At 47.4% G+C, this 23,272-nt stretch overlaps 7 protein-coding genes across 7 annotated transcripts; 3 read left to right on the plus strand and 4 right to left on the minus strand.

Annotated features, from left to right (window-relative positions):
• Positions 1-780: 780 nt before the first annotated feature.
• Positions 781-3,155, minus strand: F4807DRAFT_311033 (cytochrome P450 3A13). The gene is made up of 7 exons (XM_047995049.1): positions 2,437-3,155; positions 2,330-2,360; positions 2,132-2,275; positions 2,074-2,077; positions 1,896-2,021; positions 1,206-1,845; positions 781-1,122 (listed from the first exon to the last, which is right to left on the minus strand). Exons 1-7 carry the CDS (start codon positions 2,763-2,765, stop codon positions 954-956), a joined length of 1,443 nt encoding a protein of 480 aa, XP_047857605.1. The 5' UTR covers positions 2,766-3,155; the 3' UTR covers positions 781-953.
• On the minus strand, positions 2,829-3,716 carry F4807DRAFT_311037 (uncharacterized protein). The gene is made up of 3 exons (XM_047995050.1): positions 3,652-3,716; positions 3,428-3,594; positions 2,829-3,342 (listed from the first exon to the last, which is right to left on the minus strand). The coding sequence occupies exons 2-3, from the start codon at positions 3,456-3,458 to the stop codon at positions 3,113-3,115; spliced, it is 261 nt and encodes an 86-aa protein (XP_047857606.1). The 5' UTR covers positions 3,459-3,594; positions 3,652-3,716; the 3' UTR covers positions 2,829-3,112.
• A 202-nt stretch (positions 3,717-3,918) lies between these two features.
• On the minus strand, positions 3,919-4,865 carry F4807DRAFT_457172 (DUF1749-domain-containing protein; the record flags this gene model as incomplete). Its single annotated transcript, XM_048000997.1, has 2 exons — positions 3,919-4,204; positions 4,261-4,865. The coding sequence occupies 2 exons, from the start codon at positions 4,863-4,865 to the stop codon at positions 3,919-3,921; spliced, it is 891 nt and encodes a 296-aa protein (XP_047857607.1).
• Positions 4,866-5,147: 282 nt separating this feature from the next.
• F4807DRAFT_311103 (ARM repeat-containing protein) lies at positions 5,148-8,597 on the plus strand. Its single transcript, XM_047995052.1, has 2 exons — positions 5,148-5,279; positions 5,333-8,597. The coding sequence occupies exons 1-2, from the start codon at positions 5,232-5,234 to the stop codon at positions 8,501-8,503; spliced, it is 3,219 nt and encodes a 1,072-aa protein (XP_047857608.1). The 5' UTR covers positions 5,148-5,231; the 3' UTR covers positions 8,504-8,597.
• Positions 8,598-10,287: 1,690 nt separating this feature from the next.
• Positions 10,288-16,204, minus strand: F4807DRAFT_457174 (ankyrin repeat-containing domain protein; the record flags this gene model as incomplete). The annotated part of the gene is made up of 8 exons (XM_048000998.1): positions 10,288-10,548; positions 10,606-14,756; positions 14,819-14,930; positions 15,006-15,245; positions 15,297-15,362; positions 15,417-15,470; positions 15,553-15,757; positions 15,825-16,204. The coding sequence occupies 8 exons, from the start codon at positions 16,202-16,204 to the stop codon at positions 10,288-10,290; spliced, it is 5,469 nt and encodes a 1,822-aa protein (XP_047857609.1).
• A 199-nt stretch (positions 16,205-16,403) lies between these two features.
• F4807DRAFT_311133 (uncharacterized protein) lies at positions 16,404-17,696 on the plus strand. The gene has a single exon (XM_047995053.1). It carries the CDS (start codon positions 16,667-16,669, stop codon positions 17,516-17,518), a length of 852 nt encoding a protein of 283 aa, XP_047857610.1. The 5' UTR covers positions 16,404-16,666; the 3' UTR covers positions 17,519-17,696.
• On the plus strand, positions 17,529-21,854 carry F4807DRAFT_471577 (uncharacterized protein). Its single transcript, XM_048002932.1, has 6 exons — positions 17,529-19,187; positions 19,240-19,748; positions 19,800-20,162; positions 20,242-20,388; positions 20,448-20,607; positions 20,686-21,854. The coding sequence occupies exons 1-6, from the start codon at positions 17,876-17,878 to the stop codon at positions 21,189-21,191; spliced, it is 2,997 nt and encodes a 998-aa protein (XP_047857611.1). The 5' UTR covers positions 17,529-17,875; the 3' UTR covers positions 21,192-21,854.
• Positions 21,855-23,272: the final 1,418 nt, after the last annotated feature.

Consider the following 23,272-nt stretch of genomic DNA (forward strand, 5'->3'; position numbering starts at 1 on the left):
AGGTAAACTCGATATTGGAAATGATGATCACAGCGCCGGCGTGACTAAGGATAATTTTGAAGGTGGAGTTTTATACTACAACTGGCCGCCGGAATCAACAACTTGCGTCACTATGGTGGTTGACATGACCACACTTGCCCTCAACTGGACTATTACCTCTCCTGACTCTCTGTATTATCCCGGCCGACATGCCGGCACGCTCCGTTTTTCTAATGAATACCCCCTTAGACCTATAGTTCCGCAGTGGAAAACGCCTTTTTTCTGCCCCTTCATATCACCACAGGGCTATCTAAGCCCTGCCTCTGGTGCATGGCATGACATCTGGTCTCCGGCTTTGAGAATAGAGAATATCACCACCAGCTTCGCTTCTTTTATCCACTACGGCCCTTTACTAGACAACATGCCAGAATCAGTCCGAAGAAAGTACCTCGCGCTTCATCCATTTGACGATCGCGGCTGGATTTACATGACCCAAGAGCCCTGGTTCCGTAACGCGACGAATTTTTTTTGTCGCGCTTACAACTCTGGTAACCTTGCGCCGGATGCCGAGTTGAAAGGAATTCTTAGATGCACCAGCCACAGACGACATGCGCCAGGACTCTGTTAGCACAATACGCCAACTGCTAAAGCGTACGCTCGGGTCTCCCGAAGTACCGATTACATTGAGGCCAGGCTCCCAGCCAACTTTAGAGGAATGCTTTTCGGAGGAGAAGGTGAAGACTAGGCAGGACTGGATCCGAGAGGAGAGAAACTGGGCGGATATTCTAGATATCCACTATAAAGTTAGGAAAGATCTTAGGTAAGCACCTAGTTATGTTGTATCTTGAATTTGCAAGGAGTCTAGGACAAGGAAGCAAGGAATAAGAATCGGGCTCCCAAATTATGCCCGATTGTGGACCAGATTCAATTTGTTCCATTACACTAGATTTCCCAATAGTCGCATTAAAACCTGATCAACCCTCCAGGGGAATCAGCCTAAGAAGACACTTCTTCCCTCGGGGTTGCGCAGAGATCAACTGATCCGACATTTCCATGTCCGAAGCGGTCATGGTTGGATCAGGCACCGTGGTGAACCGCGAGTAAACATCCCTGAGCAAAATTTTCATCTCTGCCAGCGCTAGACTATTTTCAAAGCATCAGCATTGACCATTTCGATAAATAAAACTTAGGTAGGCGCCTAGGCGCCTAGGCAAACAAGAACTCACTGTTTTCCGATGCAGCCTCTACCCCCGCTAGCAAATGCGAAGAACAGCCGCTTCCTATCTAGCTCGCCCGCCTCTTGCAGCCAGCGATCCGGATCGAACGTGCCGGGCTGCGGAAAGACGTTTTCGTCGATGCGGTGAGCGGAGTAGGCTTGGCAGCTCACTATGGCGCCTTCGGGGACGTAATAGCCGTCGATAGTCCTCCCGCCAGAGGGCACGTATCGCGGGAGGGACATGGGGATCGCGGGGAAACACCGCAGACCCTCCGAGATGACGGCGTCGAGGAAGGGCAGCTTGTCGAAACCTGCGTCCGGGTTGGCGAGGAGTTCTTCCTGGAGGCGCCGCTGGACGTAGAACGAGCGCGGCTGCGAAATCTCCCACATCAGGAAGCAGAGCGCGTCGCCGGTGGTGTCGATTCCCGCGGCCATGTGGTCGAGGCTCTCGGCGGCCATGTCGATGTGCTCCATGTTGTAATTCTTGTCTTGCATGCGGCTCAACAGGGTAAACTGCGCAGGACCCGTCTTTGCGGTTGCGGACATGACTAAGTCGTCTGCTAGAGGCGTCTCGCGTGGCTTGGCGAACAGAGACAAAACGTTGCCGATTATCTTGTGGAGGCTTGGATTATAGTAGCGGATAAGGCGATCTGATGCTGTTAGGAAGGACAAGTGGATGGTTCTTGGAGCTTAGACTAACTTTGAAGGCTGTCGTCGAAAGTGACCTGCTTCATGATCTCCTCGTCCTTCAGGTTACGGAGCGAGTCTGAACCATAAGGGTGAAAAAGGTGATGGGTCACACAGTCAAATGCATAGTCATGCAGACCTACACGCCGTGTTAGCAAGAGTTTTGTAATATCCGACTGGGGCTATTATACAGATCTGGATCTCTATTAGTACTTATATTCGGTACCAGTATTGAGTGATCCTGCTTACAAATATATCACAACTACCGCCAATGGACTTCGAACATCTTTCAATGAACCTTCGTGACCGTTCCTTAATCCCGTCGATTGAACCCGACTTTAGGATGTTGGTGTTGGCATATCGGTCAGCGAGTACCCTCTTCCTCTTAGCATGCTAGACACAAATTAGATTTTTCCTTTGCTTATATAACCTGTGAGTTAGACTTACGTCCTCCTTATTAAGAGTGCTAAACATTGTCCTGTGTAATCTACAATGAGCCTCTACGTGACCTTCAACTTGAAGCATCAACACAGCTAATTGATACGGTCTCTTACCTTCTGCCGTAGACTGTAAACAAGTCATAAAACTCAGTCTTGTTATAGCCACTTCCGCCGCTGCCATAGATCTCCTTAACGCCCTCGAGAGACGCGAATGACACCTCATTCGGCGCTATCCGGACAACGGGGCCATACTTCTGGTGGAGACTATGGACATACGTCGTCCGGTGAGCGTGAAATTCGTGATACTTGAGGACCCAAGAAGTGAACAATGAGATCCTGGGACCGGGGACCTTCCGCAACGGAGAGGCTATGGATCGCCAAACATATAAGCCGAGCAGAGCCAGGAATGCGGGGCCCAGTAGAAAAGGATTTAGGATTAGCATTTTGAACGATATTTAGCAGTGTCCAAGTATATTCTAAAAATTAGTAAATCAGACAAAGAGATAGCTTAATCATGGGTATAAGATGTTTCTCCATCTTCTCTTGATATCAAGGTGAGTGAAGGTTAGTGGCCGTTATCAAGTGATAAGTTTCTATAACTTGTCATGAGTGGGGCGACACCATGATTAAGAGAGGGGCATATTAGTGAGGAGCGAGGTCGCAGTGGAACCGAGACTAGAAAAAGCTTCCGGTATCATTAATAATATCTGATAGCGACGATTGACATTGATAGCCGAAACTCTCAAACGACTGCTCGGATTGGCTCAGAGCCGGGCAGGCCGGGTAGCAATCAGAGTTCGTCCTTGCCCTTTGTATCCGCCCCGTTCTTGCCCCGTTCAGCACCTCCGCTCCCGAACATGCTAGACAACCAAGATACGCCGGGGATGCTCATCTTCGCCGATGGAGGGTAGTCCTTTCCGTCCACCGTAACTCGCGGCTCGCAGCTGCACCATTGTTTCTCCGGAACTCCGGCGAGGGCGGCGGGAATGTGCGAGCCGCAGCCACGCCAAGACTTTCCTGCTACAAATCTGTCAATATACCAATTACGAGAAATAGGAAAGAAACGGGAAGTTTAGATCTGAGGCCGTATCAAGGAATTACTAACAGCAAGTCGGACACGTTGCGCCGAAACACATCTTGGCAATTATTTGTGAATGAGGGGTAGCGATTGCGGGGTTGGTGATAATGTTGAAACTTCAGCTTTGATGTGCGTTCTACTTGAGAATGATGAATTTAGAAAGGAAGAATGGAAAGAAAAGGGAAAAGTTAGATCTGGGAATCTCATTAGCTTTGTGTCCGGTTTTGACTAGTTGTCTGACCGGTGTTCACCTGAGGCCTCTCGGCGATGACAATCTGAGGGAGGTGTCCGAACTGTGCGATCGCCGACCTCTCACCCCGAAGTGGTGAACGCGGCTTTCGTGTACACCCACAGCCTGCTAAAAGACGCCGATTCACATATATGGATAGAATATCATTCAGTCATTTGAATGTCCCGCTATATTTCCTTGCTTCTTGAGCAGGTAATACACCCGTATACCTGTCGTATGAGCTTCTGAATGGATTATTCGGCGTTTCGTAGCCGGATACTTCGCATGATTATTTGATGCTCTGTAGGAACTTAACAACTGTGTTCACAAGCCACTCTTCAGCCTCCCGCTCCTCTACCCTATGACCAGCACCTGGGATCACACCAGATAATTCACTCGCAATGCCTGGTCGGCAGAGCGCTTTCCAGCGTTGAACCAACGCCTCTTCGTCGACATGAGCGGGTATATGTTCGTCGTTACCCGAATGAAGTATAAGTATAGGTTTATCTACTCGTTTCCAGAAGGGCGCCACTACGTCATCCGGAAGGTTTGGATCAAAGTAGTTATCCTCGCCACTAGTAGACTGGTTAGGCACAAAATTAACTTAGAATTTAGGCGTTGGATTACATACTCTGTGGCGGTAAGGGCGTACCACCGCCGCGCGCTAATCGGAGTGCCGGAGAACGAAGGTGGAAGATTTTCAGGTATCATACACTCATGACCTCTGCCGTCCTCGATAAGTGCTTTCGCAATCCTGAGGCTCGCATCTAGCGAGGATTCATCCATCTCTAGTGACACCGCACCACGGTCACAGACAGGGGCCTGCAAGATATATCCATCAACAGGCGCAGCACTATGAGCAGGCGATGTATACTCCATGCAATCTTGGCTCCCAGTGGAGTGTCCCAGGAGCACCACACGTTGTTTTCCTATACTTCGTAGGTATTTGACCAATGCAGATATATCAGCAACGTCGTTGGCCAGGCGGACAAAACCAAAGCCCGAGAAGGAGCTAGTCAATCTGAATTCGAAGACGGAGTAGCTTAGCTCGGGCTCGGCTTCTAGGCGCTTAGCTATGGCACGCGGATAGGGCACTGTATGAGGTCCGTCGCCGAGTCCGCCGATGAATACGAGAGCATTTCTCGCGTTGGCCGGGCCATTCTCATATGCACAGGCATGCGGCGTCGGTGATTCGAAAGGATGCACCGTCACGGTGAAGGTCCCCGGCGGCGGCATGATTATTCTGACGCCAACCAATCTTCCAGATGAGGATCTCTTGGTATATTGATTACTTCGATATGACTTGTAAATTTCTCGAAGTTCCAAAAGTGAATAGTTATTCGTTTGTGGTTACTGTTCAAGAAGTTAATGTGGAAATGCAGTTTACCGATCACATGAATATATATGCTTAGTTGCATATTCTTCCTAATTGCATATTAATCCTAATAAATGTCCATAATAATAATGACCAACTTATTTTTACAAATGAGTACGAAGCAATTGGGTACCTGAGTATTCAATCTGCAAAACTCATACCATTCTCATCGCATCTTTCAACGGGAATTCATTTATTATAGACGGAAATGATGAAAGCATTTCAGTATGACTAGTAGTAATCACTCGGCCTCCAGGAATGAGTTTTTCAAGGAGGTTTGATAGCCCATTATCGTTAGCGATGGAAGCGTATGACTAATCTGGAGTAGCTCAAACCACGATGCGTCGCCATCATCAATTTGGCTGTTCGTGCATCCGATAAGAAAGCGAGTGCAAAAGAACTATCGAACCTAGTGGAAGACCTCTATGCTGTCTTAAATCGTCAAGTAGATGCTGATGCCTCTGTCTTGGACGAGAAGCTTGCCGAATATGTCTTCTTCCCATTATCCAACATTCTGCGAAATCAGCAGCAATATCCTGTCCGATTGACAGAACTCACCATCAAATGCCTACGGGTGCTAATTCAGTATGGCTGGAAGGCTAAAATCTCACACGACCTTTCTCAGCAGCTCCTCATTTTTCTTACCTTCATCATCGGTGGTGTTCCTGGCCAAAAGAGAAAGGATCCTATTCCCGAGGAAACGGAACTGGAAGCATTCACGACCTTGACGTCGTTAATCAAAGCTACGGGATCTTCATCAGCTGGTGCGGCAGCACTGGTTGAAACAAACGCCGTTCCTGCTTTGGGTCATGCCGTCACCCTTGTACTTGATGGTATCACGGACGGGAGAACACTTGATATTCGTCTCGAGGCGCTAAGGACACTAGACGCGCTTTTGGTCGCGATTAGGGATCAAGCTGCCTTGGCCACTTTCTTGCCTGGAATAGTATCATCCCTGAGCCAACTTCTTACACCACCCGCGGCGTTTAAGAATCAGAGAAGAGTCTTAGTTAGCGGTATTAATGCCTTAAGGGATGTACTCACAAAGGTCCTAGGAGATATAAAAGTAGTGGGGATAACCAAGGGGCAAACCTTGGAAGAGAGTGAAAGGGGTGGCGAGGGGGTTCTAACACCCGCATGGTTGAAAGCAACTACGGCGAAAATAAAACTTGCTCTTGCGACCGTTTTAAAGCTACGAAATGCGGATACCGACGATGTTCGATTTGCCTTGGAAAGGTTATGTATTACCCTGCTAGATGAATGCCACCATTCTCTTGCAGAGTGTACCCCTATACTCGTTGAGAGTGCCATGATTCTCGCCGACGACGAAAATGAAAAATCCGTGCTTGAGACGACTTTGACCGATCTCGCTAGGATCTACCCGGAGCTTGGAGACTCGATAAAGACTGCGATATATAACTGGGTTATGAGCCTTCCTCGATTGATGCAATCTAGTGACAATAGGGTCAAGCAGCAAGCATTCCGAAATCTCACGAAAGGCCAATACTTCATTACGACTCTTCAAATTGACTCGTCTATCCTAGAAGACTCATTAGCTGCATCTTTGAGGGACAGCGCCACCGCGCTCGTCCTTGCATCGAAACCAAGTAGCATGTCGGAGCTTCCTTCGAACACCATCGAGTTAGATATGGATATGACTAAACGGGATGGACTTAATACCTTCCCACCCATACTCATCGCGCAGGAGACAGAGCGGTCTACACGAACCACGCTTCTCGAATTTCTATCAAAGGTCGGATCTATTTCTCAGCAGACTAAATTAGCAGACGATCTATTGAATTATGTCCGAGAATCTACTGGACCAAGTCAGGTTGCCTCATATTGGCTCACTTTCGAGCTGGTGAAATCAAGTTTATCGCAACATTCAGACCTAGATGATTTCCTTGATCTAAGCTCGGCGGCAGGCCCATCAGACGAGAGCGAGTCCATCTTTCAAGAATTGTATTCATTCTCAGTTGCTGTTCTAGATTCACAGACCGAGCCGGACGAAATTGACTGGCGACTACAAGCCCAGGCCTTAGAGGTTACGACTTTTGCCGCGTCACGAATGAAAGAGAGTTTTCGCCCGGAGCTCATTGACGTGCTGTACCCAATCACGACCTTTTTAGGTTCAGGGGTTCCCAAGCTGCGAGATCATGCAATTATCAGTCTCAATAACATCGCTGCTTCTTGTGGATACACCAGCGTCACGGATTTGATCATTGATAATGTTGACTACATGGTTAATTCAGTGTCACTGCGTCTGAACACATTTGATATATCTCCCGCATCGACACAAGTTCTACGGATGATGGTAAAACTTACTGGCCCACGATTAATTCCGTACCTCGACGATGTGATTGCCTCAATATTTGCGGCTCTTGATAACTATCATGGATATCCTCTATTCGTGGAAAGCCTGTTTAGCGTTCTTACGGAAGTCGTGCAGCAAGGAACACAGTCTGACCATTTGCTCCTGGAAGCGGTGAAGTCGTCGGCAAAGGATCATCGGAAGAACTTACATCCTTTGATCACAGTTGAAGAAATTAATGCCATTCTCTCTAGCCGTATAGAAAGACGGGAGAAGCGGCGGCTAGAAGAGATAGGGGAAGAAGAAATCGGGCCTCATCCGAAACGCCCTTGGAAGGGAAAAGAACCAGTCGAGGCCCAGGACGAAGAAGACGAGCCTGGCGCGGAAGTTGAGAAACCACCACCCCCTAAAACCCCCACATTCAAGATCCTCGCCCGCATCACAGACTTAACGCAACATTACCTGACATCTCCGACCCCCACATTACGGATGTCGCTACTCGACCTCCTGGCGACCGTTTGTCCGGCACTATCACCCGATGAAGAGGCATTCCTACCCCTAGTCAACTCAATTTGGCCCGTTTTAGTCGAAAGACTGTACGACTCGGAGCCATTCGTCGTCACATCAGCCTGCAAAGCGCTAGCCGCGCTATGCCAGAGCGCCGGGGACTTCCTTAACACAAGGATCAAGACGGAATGGTGGGACAACCTCGGCAAATGGTGTCGGAAAGTCAAGGCAGACGCAACCCAGTCAAGCACCACCACCACCAGTAAGAGGAAAGTCGAGACCAGAGGCAACAGCAGCAGGCAACAGGACCAGGACCTGCTAATCCCCATCCGTTCCCGAAACGGCATCGTGGGCGGCAAGGAGCCGAGCAAGGCTGGCGAAGAAGTCGTCGTCGTCCCGAGCTCGGGATTGGGCAGGTTTACCCAGGCGGCCCGCGTCTGGGAGGCGGTGCAGCAGCTCCTGGTCGCCGTTGTGTCGTACGTCCAGGTCGACGACGACGTGTTCGACCAGATCCTGCTGCTGATGGCGGACGCCCTCGCGACGAATGCCGAGGCTCGGGCCGCGCTCGAGGCTGTTGATCCCGACGCTGTCTGGTTGCTGATGTGCGAGCGTGGGATGGTCGAGCCGATGGAGAGGCCGGTGCTGGCCGGGGTGACATTCGTTGATGTTTGGGGAGGTTAGCGACTTTGGTTGTTGGGCTAAATGTATGGATGGATGGATGGATGGATATCCTTGGATTAGGCTGGCTGTTACTAGGGCACAGGGTAGTAGTTGGGCGCCATACACATACATACCTACATACCTACCTACCTATACATGGGCTTCTTCTAATGTATGATCTAGATGCTAGGTAATGGATTCGACGTCGTATGTATAACTGGCCTCATCTCGTCCCATGTTGTCTGATTGTTCATACGCTACCTGCCCATCCCCCAATCTTTCGAGCATATCGGCCGTCGGCCTCCGTTCCCAGAAGCGACGGCGACGAGCGAGCTGAGCTGAGCGTCCTCACCACTGCCGTACGACGTGTCATATGAGGCGGAAAAGTAATACCCGCGACGGCAGCGTCCGGGAATTCGGGTTTTTTTATCTACGCGGCGGTGAGGGCGGGAAAGAGCATATCGTGTATGTATGTAGCTAGCATGAATAGCTCACGTGCGGATTTAGACTACCGATCCTTCTACATACATAATTTCCTCTCGGAAAATGCCTGCGTTCATGAATTATGGTGCTATGGATGTATTGCGTGATTTTTTTCGGAAATGACGGCCGTGCTAGTGCTAAATGGCCTGACAGGAAGCGTCGAATCTGACGTCTAGGTATGAGGTATGGACGGATATCGTCGATATCCTCCCCCCTTGCTGGCTTCGACACCCGGACTCATGGACGACGCCGAACGGCGGCCTGAAGGCGCCGCTGTCCTGTTTCTTCGCGGAAATCACGGTTTTGGCGTAGTGACGGAAGTATCCGTCGCTGTTTTTTGTTTTTTGGTTTTTTTTTACTCGATCCTTTGGGTATTAGGGCGTGTAGATCTGGGCCTATATCGTTCTCGGGGGGTCCTTGGCTGTATCTCACCACCATCGTACGATTTGCGCCTCGACTAGGGAAGCGGATTTTGAGGTGGCTATTATGGGTCCGGCTTTCACGCTTCGGGACGAGTGGTGTGATGTTTAGCTTTCGGAAGCCTTTGAATTGCTATTTTAGGGGAAATTTGTTGGTATGTATCTTAATATAATCTTGCGGCACCTTGCAACTTGAAAAATGGGATCTTATGGTAGTTTATGGCGTCAAAAGTCAAGATACACGAATGACTCCGATTAATCTGTTGAGCCCTTACGAACAGCCTAATCTTTTCTCAAGACACTATTTACGAGCTGACATACTGCTACAATGAGAAATATATAGGTCCTGGATACCTAGTATTTTCACGATGGTTGTTACTGTACCTACATATATACAGCAGTTTCCTAGGTGATTGGGATACATGGAGTATGATGTTGGTGGTTGAAACCCAAGCTAGCCCTGTAAGTGAAGGTCAGCAAGGCAAGGGAAGGATGAATTGATAGTAACGATGGTCGTCTCACTATATAGGTTTCAATTTACCCAACCGCATTGCACTTTCTTAATATATTAGGGCTTATATAGGTAGGTTTTCATTCTTGATGGTGGGTGGCCAGAAAAGGGGGTTGAGATTATGCGCGATGTTTCACATAGCCGAAGAGACGCCACACATATCTTCAAAGCAGTTAAAGGTCAGATGTTGACATAGCAACAGTGACATATAATGAATATAGTGGAAGGAAATATAATAGGAAGTGGTAACGACCTCAGGTATAATAGGATCATTGAAGAAGGCCCCGAATTGAAGTTAAGTAATTACCTACCTAAGTAGGTAAGTAAGTACCTAGATATAACCATTTTTGGAACCTTTTCAACTAGACTGCACATGCGTAATATGAAATCCATCACCCATCAATTGGAGATGTCACCGATTCATTACCGCTTTCACCGTCGGAATCAGGGTCAGATGAGCTCGAGGCCTCATCTGGCGATGATCCAGGCGACGAACTTCGAGAGTGGGAGGCTACCTCGTCCATATCAAACTCCGGGCCAAACTCCTCAAATTCATGATCGGGGAAGTGCAACTTGTCCTTTGAGTTATAACACTTATAGCAAAGGTCGAAATCCATGCATGTTCTGCATTTGTACCTTAGACCGTAGCAAGACTAATTGGGCCATTAAATCGAGTGTCCCAACTAGGAGCAAGAGAAGACAATACTTACGAACAGGCAAAAGTCACAGGTAATGAGGTGATAGTTGAGACGCCTATGCTTTGGAGGCGTTGGTGATTTGTCGCTGAATAGTTGTCGGTCCTTTTCATCGCCAGGGATGAGAAGTTCTAAGATATCAGAGCCACAGCTGTGATATCTGGCAATTATTGCCGGTGTATACTCCCTCCCGTTTATAGATGATTTGATAGTCCTATCCGCACCACGACCTAGCAGCATCTTGATCGTGTCGTATTGATTCCCTCCCGCATGTTGGATTTCATTCCCGATACCCCTTGCGACCCAATACAGTGGGGTCCATCCGTCTATGTCTGGCTCGTTGATAACATCGTCACCGGTAAGATGTAGAAGATCATCCAATATTTCTATGCTGCCTCCTTGAGCAGCCCAACTTATAGCATTGCGTCCAATTTTATCCTTGTCGGTGACATTACCGCCGGCATCTAAAATGAAGGAAACTATATCCCGATCCCCGTGCACGGCGGCCATGTGAAGCGGCTGTCTGCCCATACCGTCAACAGAGAGGAAGCTCACACCTTTTGAAGCAAGCATACCAAGGTGAATGCTATTGCCGCCCAAAGCCGCAGCACCTGCGACATTGCCGAACAAGCCGCCTGTTATCATAGGATCGGCTCCCGCGTTGAAAAGGATGTTAATCAATTGGGACTTTTTCTCATAGGAGCTCTCGATGCTATAGTATTGAATGAATATCGACGAGAGTGGTGTTCCAACAAATTCATCGGCGACCAAATTGACATCTGCCCCTGCCTTTAGTAACTCTGGGACTAAATCCACTAGGCCTGCGCTGCAGGCCGTATGCAACGAGCCTCCATAGACAGGAGAAAGTATGTTAACGTCGGCTTTCCTTGACAGATAGTATCGAGCTGCTTCTTCATGCCCGCACCTTAACGCTTCACATAAAGGCGTTTGATTCCGGTACCCCGTGAGATTGATATCAGACCCCGCGCGGACGAGTAGTTTGACATTCTCAAGCGGCGTCTGCTCATAGATATAATGAAGCGGCGCGTTACCATCATTATCCTGGACATCTACTTTGGGTCTGAATTCCAGGAGTGCTCTCAACCCAGTGCTGTTCAGTCCTGTGAGTATGAGAGTCGAACCATCGCTGAATCGACGGTTGACATCCGCGCCGCCTTCAGCGAGGATCCTAATGATGTCTTCTTGTCCATAGAAGACCGCGCTCTTCATTGGCTCCCATTTCGTGTCGTCTCGTAGTCCATTCGGTGGGTCTATCTGAGCACCATACTGAACTAATAGTCTCACTGCTTCTTTGTGATCTCCCCGTACTGCGTAGAATAGGGCGGGTTCATCGCCGTCGGGACGTGTGTTTGGATCAGCACCACGTTCCAATAGCATCCTAGTCATCTGTTCGCTTTTCAAGGCCAAAACCAATGGTGTAAATTTTGTCCTGGTCGCAGTTTCCAGTACGTTGTTATGATGGTCGAGCAAGAGTTGTGACAATCTCACATCATCTTTTGATACTGCGATGTGTAAAGGGACAATTCCATCATGATTTTGATGGTTCACATCAGCCCCTTGTTCCAGAAGATACTCAACCGTGAGAAGCTTACGCGGATCATCTGACCAACATGCTAGATGTAATGCCGCATTCCCGTTGATATCGTCGGCATTCACTCTGGCCCCCATTTCGATAAGTAATTTGACTATGCCAAGTCGAAACCGGTCATCTTTCGAACCAATTGCCAGATGAAGTATTGGAGGTTTGATCAATTCATGATTTGGATTTACCCCCTTTACAAGCAGAAGCCTAGATATATCCAGGCAGCCATAATTAACAGCGCATGCAAGAGGAGTCCCGAAATATGGAGTGGGTATTTCAGGATCCGCGTTGGCTCCGAGGAGTATCCTAACGCACTCTATATTATTTCCTACGACAGATAATGCAAGAGGCGACCAGCTCGGCTCGTTCTGACTGTTGGGATTCTTCATGTCCAGATTTGCGTAAAGTTCCACCAAAAACTCAACTAATCTTGAATGTCCGGCTACACAAGCATTGTGAAGTGGCGATTGTAGATATTCGTCTTGAGCATCTGGATCTGCAGCGTACCGCACGAGGAGTTTTGCCATCTCTAGATAGCCACGAAACGATGCTAAATGAAGGGATGTCCATTTGAATTTGTTAACATGGTTCGAATTTGCTCCTCGTTCCAAGAGTAGTTTGGCACCATTGATGTTGTTTACACGAACAGCAAGGTGAAGCGGTGTCACAAGCCTCGAGGCTCCTGGTACTTCGACATCAATAGGACATCCAGCCTCCAAAAGCCTGACAAGGACTTCGTCAAGTCCTAGAAAACTCGCGCGAGCCACTATAGTCTTTTGACTATCCCAAGAGAAACTGCGGTAATTCTTCGTTATATATTCCACTAATTCGATTAGGATTGCCTTATCGCCGTAAGCACCAGCACCGACCAGTGCTTCAGTAAGGACTTCCTCTGAGTGTTTGCGGCGAAGGAGAAGATCGCGGAAAGTCTGTAAGGCTCCGTTAAGACATGCCTCTATCAATCCTTCAGACAGATCTTCATCTTTATTACACCAATTTTCAGCCTGCAAAAATAGTCCTGTACTAGCTAGATGAGGATATAGAGACTCACGAGGCTGCCGACTCCTTGTGAATGGATTTGCAAGCACCCAATATGCTCTAGACCAATATGGTACGATTTCGGACTTGCTAAACGATGTCAAAATATCTGTTGGTTCATGATCAATAGATGCAAGAGATAGATGATGCATCCAGAACCGTACAGCATAGTTTTGAAGCGTTGTGCGATCGTCAACTATGGCTACGTGGGAGTTGTTGTAGAGGGAATCGTTGTAAAACGCCTCCAAGTTTCCTTTCGTCCCTGGACGAGTCAGATAAGCCAAGCAAGTTCTGGCGATCATAATGTGCGCTCCTCTACCAGAAATACTCCAGGCATCGAAGTCCTTGGGCCCATAGCTGTAGTCTGTCATCAATATCTCTCGTACACCACGTGTAGATATAATGATTTCGTTGTGATCGAGGGCAATGATGCCTGAGAACCAGGCTAGCAACTTGCACAGGAACTTATTAGCTGATTGAGTGATTCGCAACTGCTCTTCTAGACCTGATCTTTCAATTCCAATCGTGATTGCTGTCGTAAGCTCCCAGGGCGTAAGAGGCCGTGTAGCGTATAAAATCCAGGATAGTGCACGAAAAACAAGTTCTTTGTCCGGGACATTGTTCAAGATCTTCTTGATGACTGACTTGTGACTCATTTCCTCTATAGGTCCGAGTATGTTCTCGATGGATTTATGCAATGGCCAATGTTCATTTCTCCTGACGTGATCAAGCACAAGGCCGCGAACTTCGGGCTTTAGAGCCGCGATGACTTTCAGTTCTTCTTCGAATTGTGTCTTAAAGGCTCGTGCCTCGGGCCGCTGTCTCTGAAGAGAAGCGTCAAAAGAATCGGCTGTAATTTCGTTTTCCGTCGTAGGAGCTGCCGCATCGAGGTTTAGCACCGACCAACTCGAAAGCTCTTCCAACAAGGCTCCTGGTATGTGGCTAGTCACTATAGCTTTCAATGACATATTTTGGTTTTCCGAGAAGGAATAAATACTGCTAAGAAAGGTCTTCCTGGAAAGGGGTTCGCAGTCATCGAAATTGTTTATGACGCAAGAGACTCTCCGCCTGTTTATACATAAATAGTAGAGGCTGAGCAAGTCTAACAAATCCATATACTTCCATCCTCGGTGAACTCGAATATCTTCCAGCCAATCGAAATCGGGTGATTGTAAGAAGCCACACATTTGAGCAAGGAATGTTGTAAGCATGTCTTCTATTTTATGCCTTCTAACGTCGTAGCGATTGAAGGTGAAATAGAGCACAAACCAATCATCATCCTTGCTCAAACTAAGGTTGTCAAGATGACCAAAAATGTACTCAGATGCCGCCTGTGTGTCAGACTTGCCATCCAAATATAATAAACTCGGTCCCCGTTGAGTATACCAGGATTGATACACCTCATTTTCGGTAACCCATGAGTAAGGATGGGTAGGACCCGCGGCAGTTCTGAGGGGTAGCGGAGGTGAAGCAATAGAGGCCAACAATCGTTGATTGTTTCGTAGACTCCTATCGACATTCGCCGCTATTGTGAAATCAGCTAGGAATTTATCTGGGTATAAATTATCTCTCTATGTGGTCACGCACATGAGTTTACCCCATTGAGGTTCTTCTCGATCAGGCCTCGGTCGTCTTTTAGGCCACCGGGGACGCGTATCTCAAAAGGTATACCTAATGTCCCAGTAAACCCATCATAGATCTATCGATTCCAGTTAGTTTTGACTTTGCCTGTTAATCCCAATTACAATTAGGTACGCTGTTAGAGCATAGGTACCTTATCAATGAGACTTTCATCAACGTCCGAGTATATGCTGAGTATAGATGACAGGAACATTTGTTTAGAGTCCGTGAAGAGAGCATTGATGGACATAATAGCCTCTGCAAGATGTCTCGTTGAGTTTACAAGTGGGGGGGGAGTTGGACCTTCTAATAAAATGTGGCCATATAAGAATTTTGACAACCTATCTTCCATTTCTAGGATGTCCGTGGTCCTGTGTAGACAGCCATAAAAAACCTAAGAAGCATCAACAAAAGAAGCCATAGTGTAAATCATAGAATCACTTACTAGAACACGGCTGGAATCGAAGATATCCCCATACGATCGAGGATTTAGCTCGGCCAGTGCGAGTGCCTTTTGAACTTATTAGCTTCCCTATAATTCTTAGCCCTTTCTCGTATAACTTACACACTTCACTATGGTTCCCCCGATGTCATGCGCAATTAACATGATAGATCTCTCCTAGGACAAGTCAGTAAGTCTCGTCCATTCAAAACGGCATACGACGCTGACAAACCTTGGTAGTCTCACACCTCACACGTACCAGGTCGTCTAAAAGTCTCTTTGCAACATTCATTATTACTTGATATGTGTAGATACCACACATGATCTTTGAGATACTGTATCCGAAAGACATCACTTTACGGCCACCATAACGGCCCTGATCGTAAAGCCAGATAGAGCTTCCAGCTCCGGGGTTTTCCCAAGGAGGTCGTCGGGCACCTCTCAACCCATGGACAACAACAATGCTTCATTCGGAAGTCAATTAGTAACCCTAACCTAACATATGTCAAGGTCAAAGCCCGTTTTACTCACTCAAAATCAGCAGCCATATAACTTGCAGGCTCTGGACTCGTGTCGTATTGAGCGTTCCAGAGAGTTACAAGCCCTTCGGCATCGTATTCCGGCGGCTTGCGGCGAACCATATAATCCTCCAAGTCTTTCCATGGTCTTTGCACTTCGTCGTCTTTGTCCTCTGTATCTTCTACTATCGAGTTCTTTCTTGATTTAGTGGCATCGCCGTCGCTATTTCGAGAAGTATGTACAGGCTCGGCCGCTTCGTTCTTTGGAAAATTTGACGTTTCTTCGCTAGGGCCATCATCCCGTGAGCTTTTCGCAGAATCTTCGTTAAGATCCTTCTGGGATGACGAATCAGCTGGGCCCGCGTCTGGAGTTGTGTGTGTAATGCTAGCCATGTTGATTGAGGGTATCCATTATCGACCAGATTGATGTGGATGAGGGTTGAAATGGAAGAAACACTTGGACATTACCAAGTAGGTAGGCCTTGACAGACTTCGGTGAGGAAATATTCTGCCGTACTGGGGGGGAAGGGAGGGGGAGGGTGGCTGATTACCTGCATGAGAAATGCTACACGGTATGGATTCTCAAATAAGTCGCTATTAAGCCATCGATTCGGTGTCCCCGCCGTCGGGGCTATGGACTGTATGTAGCCATATAGGTACCAATAATCCGACCATTGTCATTGCTAGGTAGACACCTAGGCGCCTGTCTGCCTTGGGAGGCAAATACTTACTTGGAGGGAAGAAAGCCGACTAGGTACTTAATACTGCAATCAACACATTTAAAGTAGAGGCTGCCCAAGTGGACGGAAGTGACAGGTTTTCCAACCGAACGACTTCGTTAGCAAGCTATCCGATATGTCCAACGACATCAAGTTTGATCAGAGCAATCCTATCTTTGAGCTTGAGCTTGATCTCAGCGAAATCGGCAATGAAGGTAGCGGCTTTCGTATACAGAATGACCCTTCAGCACCGCTTCAACGCAAAAACATCACGGAGCGGAGGGGTGCTATTGACGTTCGCTGCACCGGCGTGGATGTCATTCATGGTTACCTGAAAGACGGAGAGGACCTCGCAACTCTCATCGTACACGAATTCCAATTCGACCCCCGTAAGAAAGCTCGACGAATTGCAACTGTGGATATTGAATACATCTTCGGATCCGATGCTGGGAAAGAGCCTGAGGTCTTAAATATATCCCCTAAAGGACGCATGACTCTGGTGCCAACGGCACGAACAGAGACAATCACCAAAAGTGGTGAGTTTAGTGCTGGTGGGAAAATATTCGGGGCTGAGGTAGGCAGCAATTGGAAGTGGGAGAAGGCTACCAGTCGTGAGACCAGCAGTTCAACTACGATTGTTGGTTCTATAGACCTCAAGGGTCGAAACTATGGCGCCTCTAATGCTGTATCCTGGACGCTATTGGAGAACGAGTCGACAAAGACCGGTGTCCCAGCCCATTTTCGGACCGCAGTGCTCTTGTCTCGCCAAGACTCTGAAGAGTTTTATCTCACGTTCAAGATCAGAACTCAGGTGGACTTGGTAAGCCAGTTCGCTCGACTTTTTGGCTCGATACCCATAGACGACCCTATTCGCTATGATCCAATATTGCCACCCACAAATAAGTTACGAGAATACAATGTAGCCTCTCTCGGTGAAATTGATCTCCAGGAACTCGATATCGTCTCATTTACGAACCACGAACTCTGAACTTTGATGTATTAGGTATATATCGCTTTTTGCAGTTTGCAGGATAACGGGTACCTACCTACCTAAGTACCCTAGGGAAGAGATGGGTGTGAGATTAATAGATTTGAAGATTTAGAATCTTCCCGCACTGTATCATTAATTCTGGTGGCAACCCTCCAATTTGATTACCCAGCACCTATTGGTTGATGTTACAGCCGCATACACCATTACCCAGGCACTTCTTAAAGCAGCTGATCCTTTCTGGTACTATGGATGTATGTGGCTTCCAATTCGTTCGTGTCCAGCACTTGAATTTCAAACCCTACTAGTTGAATTGTTGTAGACTTGTTTCTTGTTCAATAAATCGTCCGTTGTCGAATGAGACTCTTTAATATGGCCACTCAGGGATCAGATGGCGATCTCGAAATCACCGAAAATCTGGATGGGAAAGAGGAAATACAAGATGATGACTCATTTGGAAGTGATGAAAGCATTTCACAATCTGGTGAATCTGGTGACGAGGAGGATGAAGACTGGCCTCCCAAAAAGGTGAAAGATAGTTTCGACAGAATTCTGGCTGACCTCAAATCTGGCGCACAAAGCGGCAAAATCAAGTCGGGAACTTTTGACTTAACAACTCCTGTTGGTGTTCAAGCCTTCCTAGATGCGAATAAGGCTGTGGAAAAATCAAGCACGAAGAAACAAACTCTGCTTCATTTGATAGCCGAATCTGAGAAAGATGATTTGCCACCTGCCAGGAAGATGGAGCCTCTCATCAGTGGATTAGTCGAGTTGTCCGGAAACCTTCTAGCAACGCAAGATGAAAACGGCAAAACACCATTATTCTGTGCCATATCCAATAAGAATCACATCTTAGCAAACATAATGTGTGAGGCTCATGCTGATGTTAATAGCATCTTGAGCATATCAAAAAACCCCAAAGTCTTGCGCTCATCCAACTGCATCCACCAAGCCATCATAAAGAAATCGTCTGCTAAGGATGTCAATCCGCTCAAGTCCCTGATAGAGAGAGCTAATGAGGACACACTCCTGGCCGTAGATGAAAACGGTCTCACTCCTCTTCACCTGGCAGTCGAGTACAGACGATGCGATGAGGCGCAACTTGGTATTGTCCAGAAACTTGTCGAGAAGTGCGATAAAGCTTTGGACATGACATTCAAACACCCAGAAAAGGGCTTATTATCACCTTACTTGTACCACGAATTTACCTATGAGGAAGCAAAGCAAAGAGAGAAACAAGTCGCAAACAGAAAACAGGGTGTGGACACTGAAGGAGCTCATAAGAGTGTACATTTTAGTGAGAAAGATAACTTCAAGGGCAAACAAAGAGAACTATCAAAAGATATGCCCAGAGAGCTACGAACACCAGACATATTGGTTCCCTCTTCCCGCCCCCAATCACGGCTTGCGCGTACGGGCGGCTTCAGAGCTACGCTACATATGCCAAACGGAAGTGAAGATTTTCAAGTTGGAACAACTTCGACGAATGATATTAATAAAAGAGAAAAGCTGAAATCAGTGGATAAGACGTCATCGAAGAAACCCAAAGCCTCGAGGTTGAAACCAACAGAATCCAGCGCATTGGAAATAAAGCAGCACTTGAAGTTAGAGTATCTACGCAAAAGGAACCATGATGATGCGGTAGAGTTTCTCTACGGATCACAACAAAGTATGGTACATAGCCTTATTATTCAATCTCAACCGAAACTAACGGCGTATAGATCGACATATTTACTTTGATTTGTCAGGGGTGTCTCCAAAGGTCAATAAAAGCGGAATCACGCGTGGACTCGGTCATCTTCTTCTCGAAGATATCTTGCAATACGTTGCCATTCCTCGTGTGGAAGTTGAAGATGATCCTGTCGGATTAAGGCCTGGTCAACGAGCACCGAAGCCTGATGGCAATGGCCGCACCGATATGAAACCTCTATTTAAATGGCTTAGAGACGAGAAGAAAGTTAAGATAATTCTCAAAGTCATTGTGGACGATCTTCAAGAGCCGGCGCATAGCGACGAAGCCATTGAATTCTGTCTGATTGGCATGGGTGTAGAGATATGGCAGTGGAAAAAGGTCGACCTATCACCTGAAGTTATCCAGAAAGTTGCCCCTGAAGCACGAATTGTGCATTTGTATTGGAGCGGTAATAACGCTGTCCTCCGAGGGTGGAGTGAGCCCGAAGGCCTGAGGAAACTAAAAAGGCTCCAGGAAGTTCACCTCCATGTACAACAGGTATGTGTTATCCGGTCTTCTCACATAGGAGATACTAACGTTTACTCATAGGGTCTCGAAACCCGTGCTCGAACTAGACAAAACATAACAGCTTTCAAGGAGCGCATCGAGAACGGTGTGATTAAGGTATATGATAGTAAAATGACGGACGACACCATCGATGGCGTACTCAATGGAAGCGACGCCATTCATGACCCGTATGAGAGGCATAAATGGATTTCTAGCATGGAAGAGTTCGCAGATTTCCTGCAGGCCGCTGAGCGGAACATTGAGCCGCCATTGATCCTTAAACACCCAATCACTATTGCTGTTATCGATGACGGCGTAGACATTAACGACCAGAGCATCCAGTCAAGGATCATCGGCGGAAGGAGTTTCTGTCACCGAGATGAAGAACAAAATCTGAACCAGCCCGTACGTATCTTGATGGGTCCTGTAGCATCCCCTGCCTCCTTTCACATAATTACCGACCTACTCACTCACGTTAATGCAGTACTATGTATCTGGTGGTGGCCATGGGACCGCGATGGCTCGCTTGGCTGCAAAGGTCTGTCCAAATGTCAGGCTGTATATATTGAGGCTAGACGAATACTTCATCGAGCCAGGCCGACGACAAATTACCGCGAAAAGCGCTGCGAAAGTATACCAAACCCAATAGAATATCAGTCGTCATGGTGCACTATGCTGACTCCCATGTAGGCTGTTTGTGCAGCTGTCGAGAAAAAAGTAGACATCATCTCTATGTCTTGGACCATCGAGAAGACCGATGGAAATAGAGACGATATAAAGAAGCTGGAGGATGCTGTTGGCCTCGCTGCTCGTCAGAATATTCTTATGTTTTGCGCTGCCACAGACCAGGGTGAGTATCAAATCACCAAGAGGCCATACCCTTGCTCTTGGCTATCCACAGGATTTCCTTCTAACGCAAATCCGATAGGTGCCTATAAAGATCAAACATATCCAGCAGCGAGTGCTACCAAGAACATATTCAAAATCGGAGCAGCCGAAGCCTCGGGCACAGCGCTGAAATGGCTCGGTGACCAATCGCTCGTCGATTTCATCTTCCCCGGGCACAAGGTGGTAATGGAACGACACGACAACCCTAACGTGAAGAACTATACGGCGCTTACCGGTTCGTCCGTGGCCACGGCCTTGGCTTCAGCCTTGGCTGCCGTGATCCTCTACTGTGTCCAACTAGCGGACACCAAGCGGTACGCTGGTCGACCGAACGAACTGAGTGCGTATAAATCCCTAAAGGACCATGAGAGGATGAAGGAGGCATTCTCGCAAATTGGCACAACTAAGGAGAGCGATAACAAGTATATCATGGTGTGGAATCGGTTTACGCGGCAAGTTAAGCAGGCCGAGAAAGACTCGGCGCCTAGGGACAGATACATCGACTACATCATCGGCCTTGCAGACGAACTGATGAGAAAGGCATGAAGCGCCAATAAGTGTCACGATATTATATACCTAGACATCCTTCATTTTATTGCTTGCTTAAATGCTGATGATGAAACGAGTGGGAAAAGATCTATTTATCCCATTACCACACGATTCTCGAATATGGTGTTTTCCACAAAAAGGGGGAGGGGTGAGACCCATATTAAAAAAGGGGGTTAAACGGTTACCGTATTAGTAACCACCGGGGTAATGAAGCTAACGGTCACTAAGATATCCCTCGTAATCTCAATCTTAGAATTTGGCACCATTCTGTCGACGCTACGAATGTAAATAACATGTTGCCAAGTATCCCGTCGAGAAAACCACCGGAACTAGGCGGCTTGGATCACTGTAGTCCAAATTGAATACCTACTTCACCTACCTACCTTAGTAGGTAGGTATTGCCTCCATATTTGGAATGCCTGCTTACAGTACCTCCCATCTTGGTATCCATGCAACCCGAGCTGCTGGGTCACTTGACTGATTCCATTAGGTAACGAATTCAAATAAGGTGCTTCGTCAGATTCTTTCTAAAGAGCCGCAAAGTGACATCATGTGTCAGAGAATTACATACACATCAAGTTGATTAAGTTGAGCTATCCGCAGGCCTTTTCTCAAAATGGGGATTTGCCAATAACAATTTCAGAAACCTATCGCTTTCTAACATGACTCGTGGTTGGTTTCACGATGGATTGACTGATTTTCAATAACGCGACTATTTGTCTGGTTACCTGAGCAACTTACAACTTTTACAATTCAATTACAGGTGCAAGAGCATCTAGACATATATAGGTATCTATGGATATAATATGTATTTAGGAGTTATGTCTACTCACAATTAAGTAGCACATGTTTTTCCAGCTGAATTTGTACGTACGTGGAGTAATGCATTATCGAGGATAACCAACGCCCCAGCCGCCTTTAAAAATTGGAGTAAATAGCCAATGCAGTGGACCCTACGGGGACGGCGGCGGTATAACGCCATTTTCCCCAACGGCTATTATCCTTCTAGAACCCTAGAAACACACGATTCGGGGCAGATGGAATGAGACTACTAGTAGTGTCCGCGCAACTCCAGAGAGCATATTTAATTGGATCTCTGCTAGCGCAAGGTCAATCGTTCATGCTTGAATATAGGATGACGACGCACTGGGTCTGCCAGGTCTGCGTATTGATAGGATGATGATCTCGCGAGTCAAATTGCGAATCGTAGAGTCTTGGCATCCAGGCCCGCAAACTCTCCCAGCATCCGGCCGAGTCGCCACGCATAGGCCTGAAAACTAGATGCGTATGCCTTCGGTAGACCAAGTCGTCTAGATAACCCCATGACTATCACACGACGCGGGAGCGACTCTGAAGCTTCAAGCAAGATGCATCCTCAATCCGTCCAAGTGCGAAGGCAAGTCCGAAGTAAGCCAAGTTCAGACGGACTTCGAGCATCGACAGTTTCAACTAGTCGCGGACGCTTGAGAGGAGCCTTTTCCAAGCGCGGCGAAAGGTACTTTTTAAAACGAGACTACCGGGCTCGTACCCAAGGCCCCTTCGTGAAAATCGCTGATAAGAATCTGTAAAAACTCGGAAGACCTTCCTCATTCGTCCCGTCTTATCAGGAGGGACGAGTAAGGACCGGAGATTTATCAGGATCGAAGATCTGGCTATTACTAGCTAGTTCTTAATTTAAACGGTCGATAAAGCGTGCTGCCGTCCTCTAGGATCAATTCCATTAGAGCAATAATATCGCCGAAACCACTCGTCTCTAACCGCCTTGGGCTTAGCGCTTGAGTCGCTTGAGTGACGTTATTCAAGAACAATATATGCGGACAGGTGGGTCTCTGATGGTTACACAGTACCGCAGTAGATGCAGACGTACCTAGATAGAACTACAGGGGGTCCCTTGAAGAACGACAAGGGTATACGCTGTCTGATTGGCTGGAGACAAGAAATGCCATCCCCCCTAAACCTTCTTATCAGCTTCCATGTTCTAGAATCTGGAGCTGAAGCTGAACGCGCCCGTTTCTCCATTTCTCTCTCCTACATACCTCCATACATACGAAAGATCTTACCTATACTCTAACGTCTAA

The sequence above is a fragment of the Annulohypoxylon truncatum genome, assembly GCF_022578515.1.
Source record: "Annulohypoxylon truncatum strain CBS 140777 unplaced genomic scaffold F4807scaffold_5, whole genome shotgun sequence".
Taxonomy (NCBI): Eukaryota; Fungi; Ascomycota; class Sordariomycetes; order Xylariales; family Hypoxylaceae; genus Annulohypoxylon; species Annulohypoxylon truncatum.